At 33.7% G+C, this 24,897-nt stretch overlaps 3 protein-coding genes across 3 annotated transcripts in view; 1 reads left to right on the plus strand and 2 right to left on the minus strand.

The window, feature by feature from the left end:
• The window catches only part of LOC132173975 (chloroplast envelope quinone oxidoreductase homolog), an 11,806-nt gene extending 10,104 nt beyond the window's left edge, over positions 1-1,702 (minus strand). Inside the window, exons 1-2 of the mRNA XM_059585691.1 lie at positions 1,550-1,702; positions 1,214-1,297 (exon numbers count right to left, since the gene is read on the minus strand). Of these exons, the coding sequence (XP_059441674.1) occupies positions 1,214-1,297; positions 1,550-1,702 (237 nt within the window). The remainder of the gene's footprint in view (positions 1-1,213; positions 1,298-1,549) is intronic.
• Positions 1,703-3,605: 1,903 nt separating this feature from the next.
• Positions 3,606-6,901, minus strand: LOC132167215 (chloroplast envelope quinone oxidoreductase homolog). Its single transcript, XM_059578122.1, has 4 exons — positions 6,820-6,901; positions 6,519-6,660; positions 5,324-5,415; positions 3,606-4,370 (listed from the first exon to the last, which is right to left on the minus strand). Exons 1-4 carry the CDS (start codon positions 6,883-6,885, stop codon positions 3,681-3,683), a joined length of 990 nt encoding a protein of 329 aa, XP_059434105.1. The 5' UTR covers positions 6,886-6,901; the 3' UTR covers positions 3,606-3,680.
• Positions 6,902-20,781: 13,880 nt separating this feature from the next.
• LOC132167715 (uncharacterized) lies at positions 20,782-24,897 on the plus strand. The gene is made up of 6 exons (XM_059578727.1): positions 20,782-21,046; positions 22,821-23,020; positions 23,456-23,593; positions 23,676-23,756; positions 24,527-24,654; positions 24,730-24,897. The coding sequence occupies exons 1-6, from the start codon at positions 20,821-20,823 to the stop codon at positions 24,767-24,769; spliced, it is 813 nt and encodes a 270-aa protein (XP_059434710.1). The 5' UTR covers positions 20,782-20,820; the 3' UTR covers positions 24,770-24,897.

Consider the following 24,897-nt stretch of genomic DNA (forward strand, 5'->3'; position numbering starts at 1 on the left):
TTTTTTTTTTTTTGGAAAATTTACTCTACTTCTATGAAGTTTTAAGAGTTTTTCAATTCAAGCATTAATGTTTAAAAATTGGTAATGTAATCCCCTAATATTTCAAAAATTTTCAATTCAGACCTTCCGTTGCTAATTTTCGTCTAATTAGACGGAAATCATCCCACATGCATCTCACGTAGGATTTTGATGTCCTCTATTTCAATTTTGCCCACATTAAAATCTATGAAATTGAGGGTAATTACCCTTATTAAAACCTATGAAATTACGTAATTACTCTCAATTTCATAAGTTTTAATGAGAACAAAATTAGAATAGAGGGTATCAAAATCCCACGTGAGATGATTTCCTTCCAATTAGATGAAAATTAGTAATAGAGAGTTTGAATTGAAAATTTTTGAAATATTAGGAGGGTACATTGCCAATTTTTAAACATGAAAATTCGAATTAAAAAATCACCGAAACTTCATATAGTAAAGTGAATTTAACCCTTTATTTATTTATTATTTTTTTTAATAACAATAGTTGTTTATCACATTGCTTTCATATTCGCTTTAGAGTGATGGGCACGTTACGTGTAGAATAATAAAACAAAGGTCAGAGATGCCAAAACAGTGCTTCATTGACTAGCCTGCCTACGAGCTAATCCATTTGATTACCTCCTTTTTGAAATGATGAACATTCGGTATTTGCAAACAATAATATAACTTTGACATCATTAATTAATTGACATTTGACCTTATATGCACCATTTTCTTAATTCCTTCCTTCTTGGTGCCTACACAACATGGAGGGTGTTTGCAGAGTTTCTGCAAACTGTAGAACAAGAATTTGCCAGTGTGCCGATGATTATATGAAAAATAGTAAAAAAAAAAAAATGGCAATGAATTCCAACCCTGTTATCTAGTAGTAGCTTCCTTTTTATACGGTTGCTGGGCAGTTGATATTAGTTGTTGTCCCTATTTTCTCGATATCCACATTCCTGAGGAGTCTGCTGCAACTGCTTCTGATCGTGGGTCATGGCTATCATGGTGAGAGTGGTTGAGGGGTGGTGTTGGCTGGTGTTGGCATATTGATTAAATCGTGCTTGCAACACTTGGTGACCTCAACTGTCAAACTAAACAGTTAGCATAAATGGGCCATGTTTAGCTTGTGGGCTTAGCAGACCAACTTGGGCTTTATGGGTCTTAATGGATTCTAGCCGATCCATTACCCAACAGAGGGCATCCCCTTCTAGTTTCACCTTTTGCAGTCTCAATTCCCTAGCAAATATTGCTGCCCTCATTATCACTGGCTTCTGCAATAGCCAGATTAGTGAAGTGTTTAGGAGCTAGTAATATCACCAATACCTCTCACATGGTCTCACGTACAATCACACCAATACCCATCTTTTCTTTGTTCTTATTTACAGTTGCATCCCAATTAACTTTCTGAGCCCACTGTAGACACTGTCCACTTTTGATCAGAGGAATTACCACACTTTCTTTTTTTTCATGCGGCCTTGTATTAGCATTTTTTTAAATCAATGAGGGTTAAATGCTTTCCTCACAATTTGAGTAGGATGACTAAACATCTCTCCATAAATCACAGAATTCGTCGAGAGCCACATATTTCTAGCCACTTTCGTCATGAGTTCAAAATCCTCATCTTCCAATTTGTTTTGCAGCTCCACCACAATATGAATAAATCCTTCAATCTCCATGCAGCTCTTGTGTAGCCTCCTCCCACACAAACTCTATGCATCTCTTGCAACCAGCCAATTTCACAAAATATGGCTCATGTTTTTGCCACTAATCCACAAATAGAAAATAACAAATCTGCTACGGTCTTTCTTTTGACCAAATTTGCTTTTGTGGGCAAAGCATTATTGCATGTTAAATTACTAATTATCTCAAATGTTTAAACTGTAAAAATACATAATGTGGAAATAATAATAAAGAAAGGAAACAGAGAAAGACACAGAGATTAAGGTGGTTCGGCATATAACCTACATTCACACATTAAAAGCCTTGGAGGCTACATCTTTCTTTTATTAAATGGTTGAATATATATGACTAGCACTCTATTTATAGAGAGGTAATGAGGAATGTGTTTCATTCTTAACCAATGAGGGACAAGCCCACATATGCTCTAACATTCCCCCTCATACTTAAGGTTAAAACTTGTGAAAACTTGAGTTTATTTGTGACTCGGCAATGGAGGCCGAGATAGTGGCCAGAAACTCGTTGAAGTCGGTGGCGGCCAAGGGAGGTGACTGGCGTTGATGGCACTGGATTTTGAAACATCAGTGGCTCTTGAACTTGAAACTTTGGCTACTATGGCCGGGATTTAAACTTTGGCAAATTTTGGCCAGAATGAGTCAATTATGAGCCTTACCTAGAAGCTAACTATGGGCTAAAATATGCTTGGGTTTTAAACAATACCACAAAGGCCAAAATATGGGTCTATGTCAAACAACAATAGACCACCAAATAATGGGCCAAAAAAGGGCAAAAAAGAAAAAAAAAAAAACCTAGGCCAAAACAATATGGGCAACTTGGCATCTTTTGAATTTTTTTTTTCTTCTTTTTTTTTTTTTCCCACTAGAAAAGTTGCCAGAATATTAGCCGGAGCTGGGCGGCTGATGGTGGTGGCAGGCGGCGGCAGCTTGTTAGGCTAGTGGACTGGGCCATGAATTTGGGCTGGAGCATGGCTGAAAAGAATTGGAGCTGAATGTGGGCTGAAGCATGGCTGGGAACTGAAGCCCGCTGGGTCAGACTGACCCAAAAATAAGTGATCCGAATGGACCGGGTTGAAAATATTGGATCGGGGTGGGATGGCCTGGTTCTAACCAAAACCCTTTTTGTTGCCTCTCCTTCCACAAAAAATTCTTTGATCAAAGGGATATTTCATTGTCTAGTATCATTGTCAATAATATTGGCCACTACTACTTCATCACGTAATCCCCTCCTTGGAGACCACTCAACTCCACTATAAGTCTTTGCTCATATTCAATTTTAATGCATATGAATATGATGGACAAAGTTTTTTTTACTTAAAAAAAAAAAACAAAAAACAAAAAAAATAAAGTCTATGAACATGTATTTTGGACAAATATCGATTTAATAAATTGCATAACATTTGCACATGTAGCTATACTGACTCCTCCACCCTCACTTCAAATTAATTGAGGTAGCTAGGCAGTATTCATGACTTCCTATTCTACTAAATAATTAATCAATGTTTTTTTTTTTTGAGAAATTAATTAATCAATGTTTTAGAAACTGCACCGACAAACAAATCAGAAAAAATGAGCAGTTCATTATAATTTTTTTAAATTTTTTTTTTTATTATAGCAGTTCATTATCATTGATGCAACTTATGGTTAAACCAAGGTAAAATTGATGATATCATACACACATTTATATAATTAATTAAATGAATTTATCAAATAAGTAGATTTTTGGTATAAGATAAATTATCATAATTGTTGATTGGTCCACCAATTATATAATTCAAAATAATACCTTAATTCCCTATGATGAATTAAAATTTTATGAGAATATATATATATATAATCTGCATTTACCAACAAATATGACCAAAGTAAAAAAGATGAACATGAAATACAAACATCAAAAAAATATCAAGATGCACAACTCTTATTCATATAATAAATTTCAGCAACTCCAGGCATATATTTATGGCTCCAAGATGATCTTCCCAATAGCTTTCTCATCCACATTCTTAGCCCAAGCATCTTCAGCCTTGCTCAGGGAATACTTTGAATCAATTACTGTCTTAAGCTTCCCTTCCTTCATCAACTTCACAAGATAATCCAGATTCTCAGCCTTGGGACTCAAGAGCACTGGGATTAGCTGCTTCTTGGAGAATGTGAGTTTCTTTAGGGCATATGTCTTTATGGCACTTGGTGTAGGATTTAGATCAAATATTTTGGCATTTGAACCCAAATTAGGCTCAAAAGTTGACCAAGGAGTGGGTGCTCCACAGTGAATTACTATGTCATATTTCTTACCAGATGGGCTCTTGAGGGCAGCCCCATCAGGACTGGTGCAGTCCACAACCTCATCAGCCCCTAAGCTCTTGACAAGCTCAATGTGTTGGGCTACACAAGTTGCTGTAACATGTGTGTTTCCAAGCTTGGCCAGCTGCACTGCATAGCAACCCGCCCCGTCTGCGGCACCCGTGATGAGGATGTTTGCTGGCTTTCCGCTTCCATCAAGCTTGATCCCGGCGGAGTCGGTGAGGGCCTGGTAAGCCATGAGACCGGCAGCAGGTAAGCCTGCACCTTCAGCTGCTGAAACTTCTGGTGGCCTAGGAACCGTCAAGTTCGCCTTTGCCACAATATACTCCGATAGTCCACCTCCATTCTGTTGATATATAACATGACAAATGTTAAAGTATTGATTAAATAATTAAATTTATCTTTTTCTATAAACTTAAACCTTTAAAATAAGTAGTAATTTAACATAGTATCAAAGTTAAAGTTTCTGAATTCGAATCTTAACTCTATCATTTACAATATAAATAAAAAATATTGGGAAAACTTCGCTTAATCTTCATAAATTTTCATCACTTTTGTCATCATACCCTAAAGTTCAAAAACTCTTAATTCAGTGTATCCAACTTTAAAAGTTTGCAGTACTACCCATCCGTTAAGATTTTCCGTTAAATCCTAAGAGAAGCCATGAAATTCTCAAAATACCCTTTAAAAAAAAAAAAAACAAAACAAAAAAATAGTTAATGTGTGTTTATAATTTTATAAATTTTACAATGGGTATAAATGTCATTTCACCTATTTCCTAATTGATGTAACCCTAAACCCTAACGGAAAGGGTGACATTGTAAATTTTTTAAAAATTTTATACACTATATTAAGAGTTTTTAAATTTTAAGAGGTGATTGGAAAAGCGATCAAAGTTCATGAGGTTAAGTGAAGTTTCCCAAAAATATTAATTGATTTCCTTCTTTCTCCCATGTTCTATTAATTAAGCTTTGTATTTCTTTAGAATTTTGCAGCAACTCTCCTGTCGTGTGCTTCTTGTAATTTTATTAGTGTTCTTTGCTGCCATTGTGTGATAGTCTTGCTGGAATATTCAATTAACCAACATAAATAAATAATTCATGCCTCGCAATCTTCCTCTTTCTCACTTGGTTTCGTGCTAATTAAGCACTCTTTATTAATTAATGTCTCCCCTCACCAACCCCAAAACTATAGAGGGATATATTTATTTATATTTATTTATCGTAAGGCAATATACTATATATTACTACCTATAAAATATTCACAAAACCAAAGGAATTACAAGAATGAGTACTTAACTGCAAAATTGAGCATAGCTACGACTTTGTCACCAGCTTTGAAATTTTTTACTCCTGATCCTACGTCAGCGACCTCTCCTGCCACGTCAGTACCTGCTCCAACAAAGAATATCTTCATCCGAAAGATAAAAAAACAAGAAAATTACTATGCAACACTGCATATTAAAATTTTGCAAATTCAACAGACGAGTGACACAAGCAAGAATTTAATTTGGACTTTAAATTGAATGAAAAATACACACAAAGTGAAAAAAAAAAAAAAAAAAAAAAAATCATCTCATCTTTCAGGGAAATATATATATATATGGTGTTCAGAAATTTACTATTTACCTAAAATCTTAAAATTTTGGACGGTAAAAATTTTAATAATATAATTACTATTTTAATATTTTTCTCACATGTAGGACTAAGCTTATGTGTGGTCCAGTACATAGAATATTTAATTGAAATGGGAGGTGAATATTGGATTCGAACTCATGATTTTTTACTATGATATTATGCATGTTAAATCATCATTTATCTTAAATGCTAGTAATATTAAAAGGTTAAGCCGATAAAAAATGATAAATTTAATAATTTAATACTTTAACCAAGGACTCTATGACATCCTTTCAACTTGGAACTAAAATATTCCCTCTCCCTTTCCCTAATTTGCTTAGAGAGAGAGATAAAAAATTAAAAAAAAAAATTAAAAAAAAAGGAAAATTACAGTTTATCCCCCCAAAGTTGACAATGTTTTTTAATTCGAACACCAAAATTTTAATTTTTACAATCCACCCCCACAAAGTTCCAATTTTTTTCAATTTGACCAATATTATCCCAAAATTCCCATATTGCCCATAATTTTTATTTTTTATAAAAAAAAATAAATAAATTTGGTGGTTGCAAAAATGACCAGAATTTTTTTTAAAATTTTTATATATATAAAAAAAAAAAAAAAAAAAAATTATAAGCAAAATGGGAAGTTTTGGATACAATTAGTCAAATTGCAAAAATTTAAAACTTTAGGGGGTAAATTGAAAAAATTGAAACTTTGGTGTTCGAATTGAAAAATGCTGTTAACTTTGGGGGGTAAACTGTAATTTTTCAAAAAAAAATATTAAAAAAGAACCAAAATATGATATTAGTTGAACAAATGATTGAAGCATAATAAAACACATCAATATTACAATTAGAATTAAAGTAATATAAATTACCAGGTGTTTGAGGAAATTCGCGAGGAAACATAGGGCGCAGCATGCCTTGCTGAATCCTCCAATCAACCGGACTCAAACTTGCTGCTTCCACTTTTATCAAAACCTCATCTTTCTTTGGACTCGGAACCGGGACTTCAACATACTGCATATATATGCAACAATATCCATCCAAAAACATTATATATATATTGCAGTAATCTTCATGATGAGTAGAAGCAAACAAATTGATAAAAAGATTTTTCAAATTATAAAGTTCAAAAAAAAAAAAATAAATAAAAAAACTTGGGAAAAAGAACTTAACCTTGAAATCACTTGGCTCTCCGCCACAACTATTGTACTGAACTGCATGCATAAGCCTGCCTGCCATTTCCACACTCAATGATGAAAAGCTTAACGAGAGAAAAAGAGAGAAAGAGAGCACTGCAACGTAGAGGCACTGCTCCTTGGAGTGGCCTTTATATATATATATATATATATAAAGAGTCGAAGTCACGAAACTACACCTACTGATTTTTCTTACTTGCCAAACAAGACTTGGACTTTTTGCATTAGTGCGAAGAAAATGTAGTTCGAGGAGCAGTATGCTTAATTAAGGGGAAGTACTAAGACGACGGTCACAGCTGGTGCGAACTTGTGAGATCATCTCTAGAGATGAGTCAAATTACTGTGACTTTTAAATATGCTTCTTCTTATTCAAATAATATATCTTTTTCACATAATTAAAAAAATAAATAAATAAATACTTTTTCTCATATGTGTATGCCGGCACAGACATGTAATGTGGAAGGATTTTAGCCATTATAAGCGGATCCAAATCTTGTACAGGCTGTAAAATCATTGAAGTCAATGGGGACTCCTTCACCAAGAACATGTAAAAGGAAAGGGTAGTAGGTGTTGGGTCAATTCAGATTTGGATTTAGAGGATACAAAATCCCTTAACTTACTCATTTAATAGTTGGATTTGGTTTGTGTTGATGCCATGTAGTGCTGCCTAATATATTTATAATATCAAGTATTATTCATTTCACTTTCAAATTGATAGAAGCCATTTCTTAAAATTGAAAGGAATTTCATGATGGACGTTAGATTTTATAGATTTATTGGTATATATACAATAAAATAAAATCTTGATGATGAGATTGTTCCTAATGTAATGAAGAATTGTTAATTTACCAAGTTCATAAAAGATGGTGATTTTTCTTTGGTTCTTTTTAGTAAAATCTGAGGTCATTGAGCGTTTCACCCCCGCTCAACATGAGTTTGACATTGGTCCTTCCATTTTAAAAAAATTATTCATTCGTTTTAAATTCATTTTCTTCAAAATCCTTATGAGTAAACAACATGTAAAATACAATGAAATATACTTTAATACAGATCAACATACTTTAAATAGGCAAGGCTCGTAATCACAAGTAAATCATGCAGATATATCATGTCATGTAAAAGCGTATTTATGAATTGCTCATGAGTGTTTTACTTACAGCTTATTAATTAATATGGTTTATACTCTTTCGGCTCGTGACCGTGTTCCTCTGCATATACATTACAACTACTAGTTAGAGTTAAACTCTTCCTAGGGTTCTTTTCTTCTTCTTTTTTGACATGTCCACACAAGGGAAGGGGGAGGGGGATTTGAACTAGTGACCTCTGTTTGATTAGGCGTGATCCACAGTCAATTGAGTTATCCTTTGGAGATCTCTTCCTAGGGTTCTTAAGACTTTCCTTGAACCCTAAAAAACTTAAACCAAAAAACTACCCAGAAAATTTGTAGTTTTGAAAAATTGCCGAAACTCAATTCAATCGAGGTTTGACTAAGCATCACCCAAGAAGTTTTTGTCAAACAGCTTGATTAATTGGCCATCGACTGAGGGATCATGATGCAGCGTAACATTGTGGCTCGCAAAGATAAATAGCAAGAAAGAAACAATCATTCTTAAAAACCTTAAGTCTATCAAGGATCTAAGGAATTCTTCTCAAAACCACAAGAGTCTATGTAGGATTTAAGGACAAAATATAGAAGAAACTCAAATTCTGAGCTTTCTTATTGAAAAACTGATAAAATATAACAAAGCATTTGCATTTTTTGGTCTATAAAACATATATTTATAGGCCCAAAAACTCCTAACCCTAATAGTAAAAAGAAATAAGTCAGTTTAACAAATTTGTGCTGGCTATTCGGATGGGACATTTCCATGTTAGGACGGGAATGAAACAAAACTAAAGAAAACACGATTTTATTCTTCGTTTGCAAGCCCGTTCGGACGGGCTAGCGAACGACCTCCTTTGGAATGTCTCGTTTGCAATCATGTACAGACGGGCTTGCAAACGGGTGCTATTGTGACTCCCTTAGAAGGCTCCAGTAGCAACCCCGTTCGGACGGGCTAGCGAACAGAGGCTTCTGTGACTCCTCTGGAACTGTGACTCCTCTGGAATGCTCCGTTTGCAACTCCATTTGGACAGGCTAGCAAACGGAGGCTTCTATGACCTTTTTCTTAACAACTTGTTTGACCTGGTAAAAATTGAAATTAGCAATCTCTTATGAAACATGACTTTGTATATCTTTGAATTATCTTTCCAACGCCACTAAGCTTGCACCAATCCGATGTTTGAAACTTGAGATACAACATCTTTACTAAAGATAGTCAAGTGTGAATTCCACCCTACATCAGATCACTAGACGCTCTCGTATAGGTTCTGTAAAAGTGGATAATGGGTTAAAATTGATTTTTAGAGTGGCAGCAAATGTTCGGTACTTATAGTGCGATCGTTCAAGTACTATTACACAATGGCTCAAAGTGTTTCGGCGTACGTTTGGGTATTACCCAGTGGCTCAAAGACTGGTCAATGAACGCTCAGGGTGATCCCCCTAGCAAAGGCTCGCACTAAGGTTAAGGACGATTGCTCGGGTGGTCCCCTAATGAACGTTCGAGCAAAAAGTTGGATTTTGGTTATTTTAGGGAAAATCTAAAGGAAATGGTTTACTCATAAGGGTTTAATGGTATTGGGCTATAAAACCTTTGAAAATTTTGTTTTATGAAAATGGATTGTCGTGCTTTGAGAAAATTATGAACCTTTTAAAAGTTGATGATTTTTTGGGGCATTACATCTGTAAACTTAATTAATTTTTAGGGTTTATTACTTTTTGCTCTCATGAACTACAACGTTTTGGCATTTTTTTTCATGAATTATCAATTATGACACATGACCTTATCAAACTATCATCTTATGATAAAAAGCCTCATTCCGTCAGTCAAAAATGTTAAAATTGACGGTCAGCGGTCATATACAAGTCATGTGCCATCTAATTTTTTTTTTTTTTTTTTTTCCTTCCACTTTTGAGCTCACTTCAGTTGAATGGACCATAATTGACCACATGTAGGTTAAAACAATTTGAAAAAAAAAAAAAAAAAAAAAAAAAAAAATTAGGAACACTCACTCGTCGTCTTCCCTGTAGCAGACTTCCATTTTTTTTATTCTTTTTTCGCCATTGCAGGGATATTAATCAAAAATCCTGCCACAATTAATCAGATAACAATACAAGGAAGAGAAAAAGTCAAAAACCCACACAATGCCAGGTTATAATGCCAAGCATGGCAGAATAGAGAAATCAAAAGTGCGTGAAATCTGCAACTTCAAACGGTAACAACTCCATTATTTTCTTCCACCACTTCACAACCAGAGCTTTCTAGGGTAGTAAAAGGTTATCCCACTTTACAACTCTATAATTTTCTTCCACCACCTCACAACTACTAATTAAACAACGTAATACTTTTTCAAGGATTTTTTTCTTCTTTTTTAATGGTTTGGGCATTGGAATTGTTTTTGAATCTGAGTCTCTGTGTGGGTTCTTGTTTGTTCCCATGCAAAATCAACCAAATGGGTCAACTGGGTTTTGTCCCAAATGATTGATTTCTTCTTCTTTAGCTCCGATTTAGAAACCCTGTTCCCCAAAGATTTGGTACCAGAGGGCTAGGGCTTGGGGATAAGCTTGATTCTTGAATCTGGGTGTTTGTGATTCCTGTTTATGGAGGGCCCAGAAACAGGGTCATATAGATTTGGTCCCAAACGAAGGATTTTCTGAATCAAATTTGGGTATTCATGAGAGTAGGTTCATTGAGGATTCAGGATTGGGTTTGAATCTGGGTCTTCGAGATTTTTTTTCCCCCTTGATTATTCAGAGGAGTCACAGGAATTTCTTCTTCACCTTCTAAAAAAAGGAGGAAAGAGAAGAGAGGAAAAAAAATAAAATGGAGGGTATAAGCGTCATTTTCATGATCTGAAGTGGGGCAAAAGTGAAACAAAAAGAAATTAAAATGACATATGACTAGCAAATGGCGCGTTGACCACTATCAATTTGAACCTCTTTAACTGACGGAATGAGGTTTTTTGTTATAAGATGATAATTTGATGAGGTCAGGTGTTATAGTTGGTAGTTTATGAAAGAAAAGTGTTAAGGCGCTGTAGTTCATTGGGTTAAAGGTAATTACCCCTAATTTTTATGGAAAACTTCATAAAATTTTCCTAAACTTCTATTCGTTTTGACACAATCCCCAAAGTTTTAAAACTCTCAACTAAGAGTATCAAATTTTCAATTTCTTTCAATTACCTTATTTTATTAAGATTTTTCATTAATTTTTGTCAAAATGTTAAAAATACCCTTGCTTTTGTTTTATAAAAAAAAAAAAATAAATGCCTGAATGTATAATTTTTTTTATCTTTTTTAAATAAAAAGCAAGAGTATTTTAGAAATTTTGACAAGATTCTAACGGAAGAGGGTTATTGAAAGAAATTGAAAGTTCGATACCCTTAGTTGAAAGTTCTTAAACTTTGAGGAAGTACTTTCAAAATGTGTGAAAGTTAGAGGAATTTTGAAAAAGATTTCCCTAATTTTTATATCTCATATGGATTTATTTTGATATGAGGCTAAATTCGAGAAGGGGTCAAATTTGTAATTTTCAACATACCCCTACTCTTTTACAACTAGGAAAATCTAAAAAGCCAAATACGGGAATTTGAAAAGTAATTGTTTCAGCTATTTATACAAGAAATCATGGACTACGTAGTTTCTAGGAACATAAGGGAGTATGTTCGATGATGTTGCTTATTAGTGTTATATTCCTTGATGTTTCTTTATAACGTAATTTATAATATTGCTTTATAATGAAGGTATCGAGTTGAATTTTGTCTCCAACATTATTACAAGAATTCAATCACAGAACATTAATTAAATATTGTTGTCACCTTTGTTTTAATTAAGTGTTGATCAGATCTAATTAATTGCCATATTTTTTTTTAATAATTGTGAACCTTTGAATTTTTCCCATTTTTAATAATTATTATTTTTTTAATAATTATGCCGAATCGACGACTTCTTAAAAATTACTGCGTAACAACTGGTCAAGGAAGACTTGGTTTCTCCGTGTATGAAGTCATCATGTTCATATATTTATTCTTTTCTTTTTTAAATAATTTTTTTTTTTTTTTTTTTGGCTTCTTCTTCTTTCCACCTTTCCACACAACTTCTGATCTAAACTTAAGAACTTTACACAAATAACTAACTCTGAACCCCAAATCTCATGAGCCTCAATTCCTTGTTAATAAGTCCAAGATAGCTTTTCATGCTGGGTGCCGCTCATACCGGACACCGTGGTGAAGCTTTTTTCTAACAGCTTTAATTAACTTTTTTCATTGATTGTCTCCTTGTTGTAAAGTGTCTTTTCGCTTTCTGTGGCCGGTAATTCCGTTTTAGAAACATTGCCTTTGCTAGCCACACTTTGTAGCTGTTTCAATTTCCTCAATAGGATTAGGTTATTTATTTACTCATTTTTGATAGCCAAAAATTTTATCGCACCAATTTCTAATAGTTTAAAGGCTTTTTATTTGGGTTGTCAAACAATTATTTGGGTTCTAATAATTTTCTCTTTTACTTTTTTGGTATCGATAAAAATAAATAAATAAAAGTCCAATAACAACATGCAGGACATGAGGAAACATGTTCATGGGATGCAGAAGGGTACTTCTGCTTAAAATTAATGGTGGACAGGACAAAATTCTATTGCTCTAAATCTACAAAAAATTAAAAATAAATAAATACATAAAAAGAAATATATTGAACAATATTACCCCATAAGATCAAGCATTCTCAGTTACATAACCCAAAGCATCCTTGTAATTGTTCCACAAATCTGAAACGATCGTTGACACCATCTCCGAGAAGCCCTCCATAACCTCCGGCAAGTCTTTCAACAACCCTTCAAGAGAAGTCCTTGTTTTCTCCACAAGGTCTCCGGCGGCCGAGCCAGCGGCGGCAGCAGACCCGGTGACGGCGGCAATAAGAGCATCAAAAAAGCTAGAAATAAAAAACTTTACTACTTCAATCACAAGCTCCAACATATATTCCAGGCACCCTTTGATGGCTTCCCCGACTTGTTCTAGTGCTCCCTGCATGGCTTCGCCGGGCACTCTGAATCCATAGACGACCAAGACGAAAAGGTTGGCGACAGTGGTGAAAAATAGCCAAGAAATCAGATTTGATAGCGTGGTTATCGACAAGAAGATGATTTTCAGAAGGAAAATCACCATTTGGGTTGAGAAAGCAAGAGAAGAAGAAGAAGACTTGAGAAAGAAGGCTAAAAATATTGTTTAGTTGGTTAATTATAGTTTATATAGTTGAAACCTCGGATGTTGTCATCCTAGATGATCTGTTTGGGTCGTTTAGTATTATAACGAGTAGTTGTTGTCCTCACATCTAAGAAATTTCGGAGTCGCCTGTTCATACGGAAACAAGAACTGACATTTCTATTTAATTAATTATACGAAATTCAAAAAAAAATGGAGGTAGAATCTTCTAAGCAACTTGTAACTTGTGAGGCTAAGTGTTTTAAGGACATGTTTGGACGTATACTATATTAATCTGTTTTCTTTTTCATCTTCTTTTCCGGACAGTTTTAGCCGTATGTTAAATAATGAAAGACCACCTTAAGGACAGGAAAAAGGATTGACAAATTGTATTGAGTCTGACTCATAGTGATTGGTTATCGAAGAATTAAGCAAACTTAATAGCTTGGATAAAACGGTCTTAAGGTTTATTGGATGAGTTGGGAGAAAATGGGTTTATCTAAGGCAAAAGGAGGTATGGGATTTAGAGATTTACAGCATCTTTATAATTGCATTTGAGAAATAGAGCTTTTAAGTCAAAAAATGTTTTTTTGCAAAAACCTTTTTTTTTAATTTTTGTCAAAAGTACGTTTTACCCATTTTTTGACTTTTTGGACCCTTAAAAACGCTTTTAATATTTTTTTACCAAACAGATACTTTTCTCATCAAACAAACTTTTTAAGTGTTAAACGCAGTTTTAGGACCTTCAAACATACACTCAAACAGACTTTTAATTAATATATTTCAATAAAGCACTTTTCGCTAAACAGTGTTGGAGAATTTTACAGAATCCAAATGGTTTGGCAGCAAAAATCATAACAGCAAAATACTTCCCAGGAGGATCTATTTTGGAGGCATCTATGGGTAAAAGACCATCATATGCATGGAGAAACATTTTTGCAGCACGTAAATTATTAAAGGGCGGACTTATTTGGTGAATTGGGGTTGGGAAGGATGTTAAAATCTGGGGCGATAAATAGTTGCCAACTTCATCGACTTATGCAGTGCAAAAACCAAGGACAATATTAGAGGAAGGTGCCCTTCATAAAAGAAATATGAAGGGCACCTTCCAATTAGGTAGCGGAACTCATAGACCTAGATACACAATGGTGGAAGGTGCCCTTCATAAAAGAAATATTTAAGGAGAAAAAGGCTAAGATGATATATAAATTGCCATTGAGCCAATATAGGCAATAGGATGTCTTGATATTGAGAGGCACCCCTGCAGAGTGCGAAGTACCTATCACTTAGCCAAAGAAAAGAATGAACTATAGCGTGAGGAGGGATCAAAAAGTTCTAGATACAGCAGGATTTTGAAGTCAATTTGGAGTCAGCAAGTGCCAATCATGTTTATTAAAGTAATGGTGAAGTGATTAAATTTATTTCTTCTTATAAGCTTAAGCTTTTGAGATAACTAGTAATTTAACATTATCAGGGCCAAAGGTTCAATGATCGAACACTGACTCTGTCAAATCACTCAATTTAAATTAAATATTTCACGTGTTGAGCTTCATCTATTAAAAGAGAGTTTAAGCCCACACGTGAGGGAGAGTGTTAAAGTAATGGTGATTTAATCTCTTCCTATAAGCCTAAACTTTTAGGATAACTGTTTAACAATGTCAAAGTATTCTTATGATAGGCGTGCAATGATATCTTCCCGACTAAAGAGAATCTGAAGAAGCGAGGTATTGTTAAGGAATCTAATTGTATTTTCTGTCAACGAAAAACGAAAGTGCCCTACACGTGTTATGGAGCTGTCCCTCGACTTCTGATGTTTGGGGGGCTTGTGGGAAAAATGTGCAAAAGAGTTCGTTGAAGGAGGAAACTTCATTGATGTCTTGGGGAGAGCTGGCTTACGTTTATAATGGAGGAACAGAATTATCTGCGATTATTGCACGTAGTATCTAGCTTAGAAGAAATACAGTGGTTTGTTGGGTATATTTTGTTGGGAAAATTGATAATTAATTGGTTACCAATTTCCCACCAGCCCTTTATGCGAAAGACAAGTTTGAAAAGAAAACGCACGAGAACACACATCAATCACACACATACACAAAGAGTTTACGTGGTTCGGCAATATGCCTACGTCCACGGGGCGTGATCCGGTCTCCTTCTTTACTATTGAGAAATATTGAGTATAATAGTACAAGCTTGAACCGCTCAAGTTTAATATCTCAAACCCAAGCCCTTAACCCCTTGTACACCTCACTCAACTGTCCATCTCAAATACCCAATAAAGAAAAGTCACAAAGTGTTCTCACCAATTTGGATTTTCCGGATCCCCACTTAACCAAGGATTGCATGTCCTTTTATAGTGGCTAATCACGAAAAATAGGAGAATAATTTTAATCCAATTGCTACTGGGAAAACGAAACCATCATGAATACAAAGTCTTTTTCATGATGAAGATAAGCATTGCAACCCACATGTTTATCCACACACGTTTTCTCCAAAAAATCAAATTTCAAGTTGTTCTTGGACTCTTTTTAAAACTAACCTTATCATCTTATAGATAAATATGACTTGACCCCACCAACTTGAATATTGATATTTTTCAGCAATTATCTTCACACTTGTTGACAATTTGAGCCATTATCAACATATTTGCTCATCCAAATCTCCTTATCAATGAGTCTACTTCCTTTCTACAGGCATACAAAACTGTAAATGAAAAGGTAGGTGGAAATGACAATCAAAGATTGGACGAGGTGCTTTCAAAATGGAATAGTCCACCACAAGGATGTTATAAGATAAATTGGGATGTCGCCATAGACTTTACCACTAGGCGTATGGGTATTGAGATTATAGCAAGAGATTATTAGGGCCAAATGATTGCAACTAGGAGTCGCACACATGGCTATTTGTTAAAATCGGTTTTGGCTGAACCTATCGATGCTTTGAGTGCTGCAGAGTTTTGTCATGATATGGGGCTTCATAATGTTATATTTGAGGGTGGTTCGCTGATAGATGTCAATACGAATCACCCTTGGTGAAGACGCCTGGTTTGGAGATTTTCATGATATATTGTACAATAAAATAAAATAAATGTATTTTGATTTTTAATAAAATTTTATTACTTGGCAAATTAATAATTCAGTCATATTTTGTGGAAGGACACATGTCGAATTGTAATTGGTCCTCAAGTCAGTGACGTGGATTTTCGTTAACTTTACTAACGGCAAATAGATGAAAGGACCATCTCGATCTTTAGACAAACCATAAGAACCTCCTGTGATCAAAAGTAAACCTTAGGAGTTAAAAAATAAAATTGTGAAACCCCAAAGGGTGAATAAGGTATTTAAGCCTAATTATTTTTAGAGAAAACTTCAATTATCTCCCTGAAATGTCATGTTTTTTGTAAAGACCCCTAAAAAGTTCAAAAACTCCCACTTTAGTGTATCGATTTTTTTATTTTTTTTAATTACCCCCCTCCATTAGGAATTGGAGTTAAATCAAACGAAAAAAGAGGTAAAATGACCTTTATACCCCTTAAACTTTTCTATAATTCTAAATTTACCTTTAACTCCAAATAAAATATTATTATTTTTTTCAAATATAAAAAAAAACAAAAAGAAGGAAAAAAAGTGACCCATCATGGGTCAAATGTGACCCAAGCCCGGTCACCCTAGGTGACCCAATATGGGTCTTGAGACCCTCGGCAGGTCACCTTGGTGACCCTCCGTTGGGTTTTGTAACCCACGATTGAAGTACTTTTGAATTTTTTTTACCATTTTTAGAGCACACCAAACATTTTTAGAGTTAAAAAAAAAAAAAAAATCAAATAAGCACTTTTAAATTTTTTTATTAAACATGTCAGCTTTTGTTAGCACAACTTTGTAAGTACTAAACATACTTTTTAAACTATCTAATTAAATTCTAAAAATGCTCTTAATATGTTTTGGAGGTCAAGACTCCCTCAAGTAATCATTAGAGATTATGGCTCCCTCGAACGAGCCAATATTTCATTTTCAATGTTTTGTTACTAGTCAGGTCTACATCATAGCACTTCTCGAGTTTTATTTAGGAGTTTATTTGGAGTTAAGATTTATAGCAATAAAGTGGCTATTATTAAAAACAGTTGCTCTGTAAACATTAATTTTCAGAATTATGAATAAAATACAAGTTTTCAAGTTGTATTTTTTTTTTCTTTTATGTTTTTTATAAAGTATACATTCCACTCTCAAACTATCATTTTCTTCATTGTTAATGTCCTCTTAAAGTATTAAATTATATCAATATCTCTTCTAAACTATAAAAAAATATTAATGTCCTTCAATAATAAAATACCATTTATAAAATTATTATAAAAAAATTAATTTTAAAAAAACTTTAAAAAAATGAAAAACCCACCCACTTGGTTTTTTTAAAATATATATATATATATATATTTGTTTTTTTAGTTTTACTTTTTTTTTCTTTCAAATTTATAAAGATATTTTTGTTTTATTGCAATTTTTAGTGTTATTTTGTCATTTTATTATCATTGGAGTATCAGTATATTGACTTTTTTAGTAGTTTAGATGGGATATTAACAATAAAATGACAAAAGCATGATGAACGGGTCAATGGGGAGACTTCATACTTTTTGGGAAACACGTTTTCAATTTTTTATTTTTTAAAAACGCTTCACAAAATTTTACCAACCAAATTTTTGTTTGTAACACTTTTTTCAAATGTTGCCTCCACCAAATCCATCTCAATTTTTTTACCTTTTTCGAAACTCAGAATTCGAAATATTTCTCAAAAACTATACTTTTACCCAACCGACCTGATTTTAAAAATTGGAAAAATTAAATTTAGTCTCTAACTTTTTATGTTACTTCAATTTAATCTTCAAGTTTTAAATTTTTACAATTAGGTGGTCCTTAAATTTTTGGAGAAACTTCACTTTGATCTCCTAAACTTCACAGGTCTTACGTAGAAAATCCACCACTTGACCAAACGAACAATCAATCTTATTGTCCAATTAATTTACGATATGTATGTTAGACCAATCAATTAAAGAGACATGACTCAACCTCTTTTTTTAAATAATTTAAATTAATTATGCCATATGGCACCTATACAATTAGCATCAGAATTTATTAATTAGTCTGATATGATAAGAGAAAAATTTAATGACTTAAATGTTGAAATGTAAAACCTAAAGACTAAATTGAAATCACATGTAACTAATTTGTTTTTTCCCTAAACTTTTCAGTAGAAATACCATAAGAGATGCGAATATCTGAATCTTGAGCAATAATTAACGAAGCACTTTTGTTTTTTTTTTTTTTTTTTTTTGAGATAAAATAGAATCACTTTTATAAATATCATCAATCTAAAGAAGCAGAGTGCTCCCTTAGTATAATTTCTCGGATACAGTCAGGAACAACCCCAATCCATGTTCTCTCAATTCCCTCCCTAACAGCTTGACGAGCAATTGTATGGGCCACCTTATTTAGCTCATGACCCACCCGCTGCACCCGCCACTGTTGAAAGGCCGACAATAAAACTTTCATGTCATCCACCAGGTGACCAATTGTGCTCCCGTCGATGGTTACTGCATTGACAGCCTCCACCACCACCTTTGCATCCCCTTCTAACAAAATTTGAGACAGCCCCATTTCCTTCCCTAATTCAAGAGCTTGGGTTCCTGCCCATGCTTCCGTCGCCAGAGGATCCAAGCAGCCAGACCTGGTCAAACCACGTACAGCCATAGTTTTCCCTTCCCAGTCGCGAATTACAGCACCCACCCCAGTCTTTTCCCAGCCGGTTACACAGAGTTGCGTCCCAATTTATTTTATACCACCCAAAAGGAGGAGCTACCCATTTATCTTGGCTTGGTTGCGGTTCTGTGATGCTGCCCGTGGTCTGCACAGACGCGAAAGCTGCTGCAGCTTCCTCCGGCTGTTGAACCATGAGATTGGGATGAAGGAAGGGGCCTCCATGAACCACTGTATTTCGCCGAAACTAGATCTTTCTGACTAAACCCACAAAAATGTTGATCTCAGCTACCTCGCATCACTTGCAAATTTCCTCGGCCACATGACAGAAAGATGGGCCTCCAAATGAAATTTTCTGCAATTTTCGCCCACACCCGCTCCATAGGATTGGATGGAATAAGTGGCTGGGATGGGACCCACTTATCCCCCCAAATTCTTGTTTTCTGCCCATTACCAATACGAGAATACAGCCCCCTTACAAGCAGGGACCTGCTTGTAAGGGGGCTGTAGTCCCTGCTTGTAAGGGGACTGTATTCTCGTATTGGTAATGAAGCACTTTTGTTTGTGAGTGATGTTAGAGATCATCTTCTTATTCTCTTAAAGTTGATGTGGCTTTCAAAATCATTATTGAATCTTTTTTTTTTTTTTTGACATGTCCGAACAAAAGGGGGGAGAGGGATTCGAACTAGTGACATCCATTTCATTAGGCGTGGTCCTAGCCGATTAAGCTACATCTTCATTAAAAGCCACATCAATTTTAAAAAAATTAAAAGATTATAAAAAAATAGTACCTAACATTACTCTATCACAACCTTCAAAGGCCCAGAGCCAAGCACACAACAAAATCTCTACATCCTATGTCCATTCAATTCTTCCCTTCCTTGAAAGTCCCCCAAAAAAAGAAAATAAAAAAAAGGAAAAACCAAATTAGTGAATAACTTTAATAAGGTAGTAAATTTGGTGTTTTGTACCTTCTAATATATAGAAAGCAGACATTTCAACTTAAAACATCAAAAATAATATAATATTTTACACTAAATAATTTCTCTTCTCTTAACAAAAACCTCAAAGACAAAATACACATTGATAAAATTACCGGATCTACCATCTTGGTTGATTTAGGAGACTTTGGTATTGAGTACTCGAAGATGAATAGGGGTTTGACGGTAGGTGGTGGGCATTGGATTAGAATTAATGGAAAAGTTCATAGGATAATTTGAACTAATTAAAGATGCATCATTTTTATGATCTCCATTGTATTTTGTGTTTTTACCAGATGTGTCCAATTTCTATTGAATGCGGTAAAAAGAGTTTTACACCACATAAGAGGTGTGTTTAATGTCATTCTCCTACACATCTTTTGTCTTTTTTTAAAAAAAAAAAAATTCACCATACAATCTGTACAATTCAAACTTGAGTTCCTTTACAAAGAATGAAAACAAACTATTTATCATAATATAATGACATGTATTTAGTGTCATTATTTTACATATCTATTGTATATATCTCTTTTACAAAATCATGCAATGATATATTTGCACATCATTTATATTTATAGACAAAAGATGTAAAAATACATAAAAGCAAACATCTTTAATTCGTGATAATATATTGCCAAATCAGGGGCCCCCAAACAAGGAAGCAAGCGCTAGTTTCGGGATAGTATATTATAATGTCCTTAAATAAAAATCCGACGTGTCACATGTGAATTGGCTGCCAACGTAGGAAGAAAATAAATGCCACATAATGTTTGGCTGCCAACTGCATGCCCTCTTCGTGTCTTTCCAAACACAGCATGCAGTGACAAGGAAAACTCTCAATCCTAACGAAAGGCTCTCTTAATTAATAACTCATCACATTTATTTTATATATATATATATATATAATTTTATTTCATTTTTGTTTGGTTTCTCGGAAAAAGGAAGGAGGGAGAGATATCGATGGGGAGGAGGAGGAGTTCGCCGGCGAGCGAGGCGGTTGCATGGCTGAAGAGGCGGTCTATGCGGCTGAAGATTTGTCTTGGGGCGGCGCTTGCTCTTTGTGCTTTGGTCGTTTTGAAGCTTACCGTTCACAATAGCAACCACTTTTTCATGGGCTCCGAATCCGTCCATGCCGTCGGACTCTTCGTCTTGATTTACAAGCTCACCACCAAAAAGACATGCTCCGGTATACCTTTTATATATATATATATATATTTCCCATATTAATTTTCTTATTTTTGATTTGTTTTGTTCTTGTCTTTTTAATTTTAATTTTTTTTTTTACTTTTCAACGTTTGTTTAGATTTTCGATGCATTTCTTTTTCTTTTTCTAGCTTTTTTCCTTTTTTTATATATAAAAAAGAAAAAGAAAAGGGAAGAACTCTCCTCCTCCCATTCGAAAAAATAAAAATAATGGCACATTATGATCAAGATTACCCGTCGTTTAACTCTATAACCACCGTTAAATAGTAGCCTTAATTAATTAAAAAAATTAAATAAAAATTAAACTGTTTCAACCTTGACTAAAAGAGATCAACCACCACTATTTTTTGTATATTTATTCCAATATGTTTTGTGTATAATGAATTCATTTCTTCAACTTGAACGAAGATCAATTTGGAAATGAATGATATATATATAGGTATTATTTTCTCTGAGCTAGGAATTATATTATTGACTACAAGATATAATTGGCACAAAACTTGAACAACACAAAGATGAATATTAAAATAATATATAAAAAAAGATTATACATACTACTAAAATCACATGCTTAAGCATCAAATTCTTCACTTTTCTTAATTATTATATTATTCTTGAAATATTTATTCTGCTTCTAATTATTTTAAACTAATTAAAGTTAATTATCTAGCTAGCTAGTTAGTTTGATATTACACAGACACATAATTAAGAGTGCGATTTTAAAGGATTTCCATTAGTTAATCTAGTCCTACAAATGTCTTTTCCTTTTTTTATTTAAGATTATATGATTTAAGGATGGTTGACTTTTATGCTATTATTAAGTTCACAACTCCTATTGACTTTTAGCACCATATTAATCTTAAATTTCTTTTTCTTTTTTCTTTTTTTTTTTTTGTTGACATATTTGTTACATCCAAATAAAAATGTGATTCACCATCATGGCAAATCACAAGGGCATATCTGAAAACAAATGAATTCCAATAATCTGTCTTTTCTTTTTTCTTTTTTAATTAAAGGAATGAGTGATGATTAATGAAAGTTAATAAAGTTTTCATACCAGGGTTTCTATTTATTTATTTATTTATTTTAAATTTATTGCTAAATGGCTAAAGATTTTATCTTGAATATATTATATTATAGAGACATTTTTTTCTTTTTTCTTTTCTAGTCCCTTAATATTATGCATCATTGTCTTGAATTGATCATTTATTTCAGGATGATATCTAGGTTATGTTCTTTGCTTCAATAATTATTTCAGAAGTCTGAAAAGTTTTTTTTTTTTTTTTTGAATAATAATTGACTGAACTTCACTTAATACCCTTGAACTACCACACATTTTAAGAAGACCCTCTAAATTTCAAAAACTCTTAATTTTACCTCTGAATTTTCAATTTGATGCAATGTACCCCATTCCGTCAGATTTTAAATGTTAAAAGTGATAAAATAACCTTTATTCCCCTAACTTTTTTATAAAATTCTAAATTTACCCTTTTATTTCAAATTAAAAATCAAAGGGTAATATGGTATTTTTAGTCATTTTTGTTGAGGGTTAATGGCTGAATCTGGCGGAAGGGAGTCAATTGAATCAAATTGAAAGTTTAGAAGATTAAATTGAGAGTTTTTTAAATTTGGAAAAACACGTGATAGTTCAGGGGTATATAGATTAGCAATCATATATACTCTTAGAAAATATATATGTCAAAGAAAATATTATGTAGTTCTAATAATAATTAATGAGGTTTTGCCTTCTCCTGCAGGCCTCTCATTAAAGACTCAAGAACTCACAGCTCTGTTCTTATTTACAAGATTCATTTGTAGTGCATCGTGGGAGAGTAACATTCACTCTGTACTATATTTTATCACTCTCATGTCAACGGCATGGGTTATATACATGATCCGGTTCAAGTTGAAGTCCACCTACATCAAGGAGCTTGACACCTTGCCCTTATATTATTTGGTAATTACACACATTGCTCTGTCTTCTCTGCTCTTTTATAAGAGAGTTTGTGATTTATCCAACCCTTGTGGAGGTGGCACGTTGTTTATGTTTGCGACAACATTATATGGAACAACATAAGATTGATATATATTAAGAGAAGAGTTACAAGAACTCAAGAGACAATAATTATAAGAGGTCAAGAGATTATACTTACAAGAAGTAGAAGTAAAAGAGACATATAACATTCATACTATTTTTTTACAAATAAAGCCTTGTATAAAAGATGTAATCAAGAAAAGCCTTTGATGTGTGGATGAAGGCCATAGGCGGAACCACCTAAAATCTTTCATCTCTTTTCTTTCTTTATTTAGTTTCTTATTTGTTCTAATAATATATATCACATGTAAAGAGAGATTATTCAGAAATTTCTTCTGATTATTGCATCGATCACAGGTGCCGATTATTGTTCTTGCCTTCTTCGTCCACCCTTACATGGAACAAGGTTTCTTGTTTCGAGTCTTGTGGGCACTTAGTGTGTATACAGAAGCTCTTTCTGTGCTGCCTCAGCTCTGTTTCATGAGGAATGCAAAGGTATATAAGTTCTATGCATCCATCTGTTTGTCAAGTTTAGTTAAAGCACTAATTTCTTCTAATTCTGGTTGCCATTTTCCAGATGATTGAACCATTTACAGCCCATTATGTGTTTGCATTGGGAGTTTCAAGATTCTTGGCATGTGCTTATTGGATAATTGAGGTCAGTTCCAATAATGGATTATTAACTCAATCTTTGTGTCAAATATTTTCCATTCCTTTTACATCTATGACATCTGATGGCTTAGCCTAGGTGGAAACACCCTGCTCGGCCACGTGTATTTTGCTCAAAGAAATTAATGCTAGATACTATAGTTTTATTCAACGTTCATCCAATAAAGCTGATGCAACACTTCCAACTAACTCTTGGATTAATCATTATTAACAAAAATTAATCATAGATTTAAAGAGCCATGTCAACGTTGTTTATTTGAAAATTATAATATAAAAATATAGTATTTAGCGAGCAAAAGTGAAAAATAAGCCTTTTAGGAATGAAATTCTTTATAGCTACCTAGATAACATGCCATGTTTTTTATAGGTGGCATTTTCCGAGCGTTTTGATGCTTAGAAACAACCTAAATTCTATAATTTGAGAATTTTTGAAATTATAGAGAATCCTAATCCTATTTAGCATTACTCTTCTGCGTGAGCTTTTGAACATTCCTAAATTTCACTTATTATGTTCATATTTAACTGAAGTTTCGAGAAGTATATATGTAAGGGGAAGAACTCATCAAATTATGTGCTGATGAACAAGCTCAATGACAACTCTTACAGATGTTTCTAATCTGAGTGTTTGTCCTTGTACCCAAGTATCCTGAAACAAGGACACTTAATTGGTTCATAGCTAAATCAATCACTTTCAGACAATAACCTTATTACAACTTCTTTTGCACCTTTGAATGAAACATTCTTGGCATCCACATGCAGATTTACAAGACAGGTGGTAGGTATTTTTATCTGTTTGTCAGCGGGTACTTTTGGTTCGTGGCTGCTTTCATTTCAGAAATTATCCAAACATTCATCTTGGCTGACTTTTGTTACTATTACATCAAGAGGTAACTCCCCTTTCTTTGACTCTATATATATATATATTTCACTCATATATACTGATTATGTCTTTCAATCTGCAGTTGCATTGAAGGACAACTTATAATGAGGATGCCAGTTTAGAATTAGTCAGGCTTTGGAGACCATAAGTGTTCAAATTTTGACTTTTAATGTCTTTTCTTCCTTACTATATTGGGGTTTTATAAAGGTTGATTTGGTTACATTACATAAGGGTTTTTTAAAAAATCCTT

This window comes from Corylus avellana, chromosome ca1, assembly GCF_901000735.1.
Source record: "Corylus avellana chromosome ca1, CavTom2PMs-1.0".
NCBI classification, from domain to species: domain Eukaryota; kingdom Viridiplantae; phylum Streptophyta; class Magnoliopsida; order Fagales; family Betulaceae; genus Corylus; species Corylus avellana.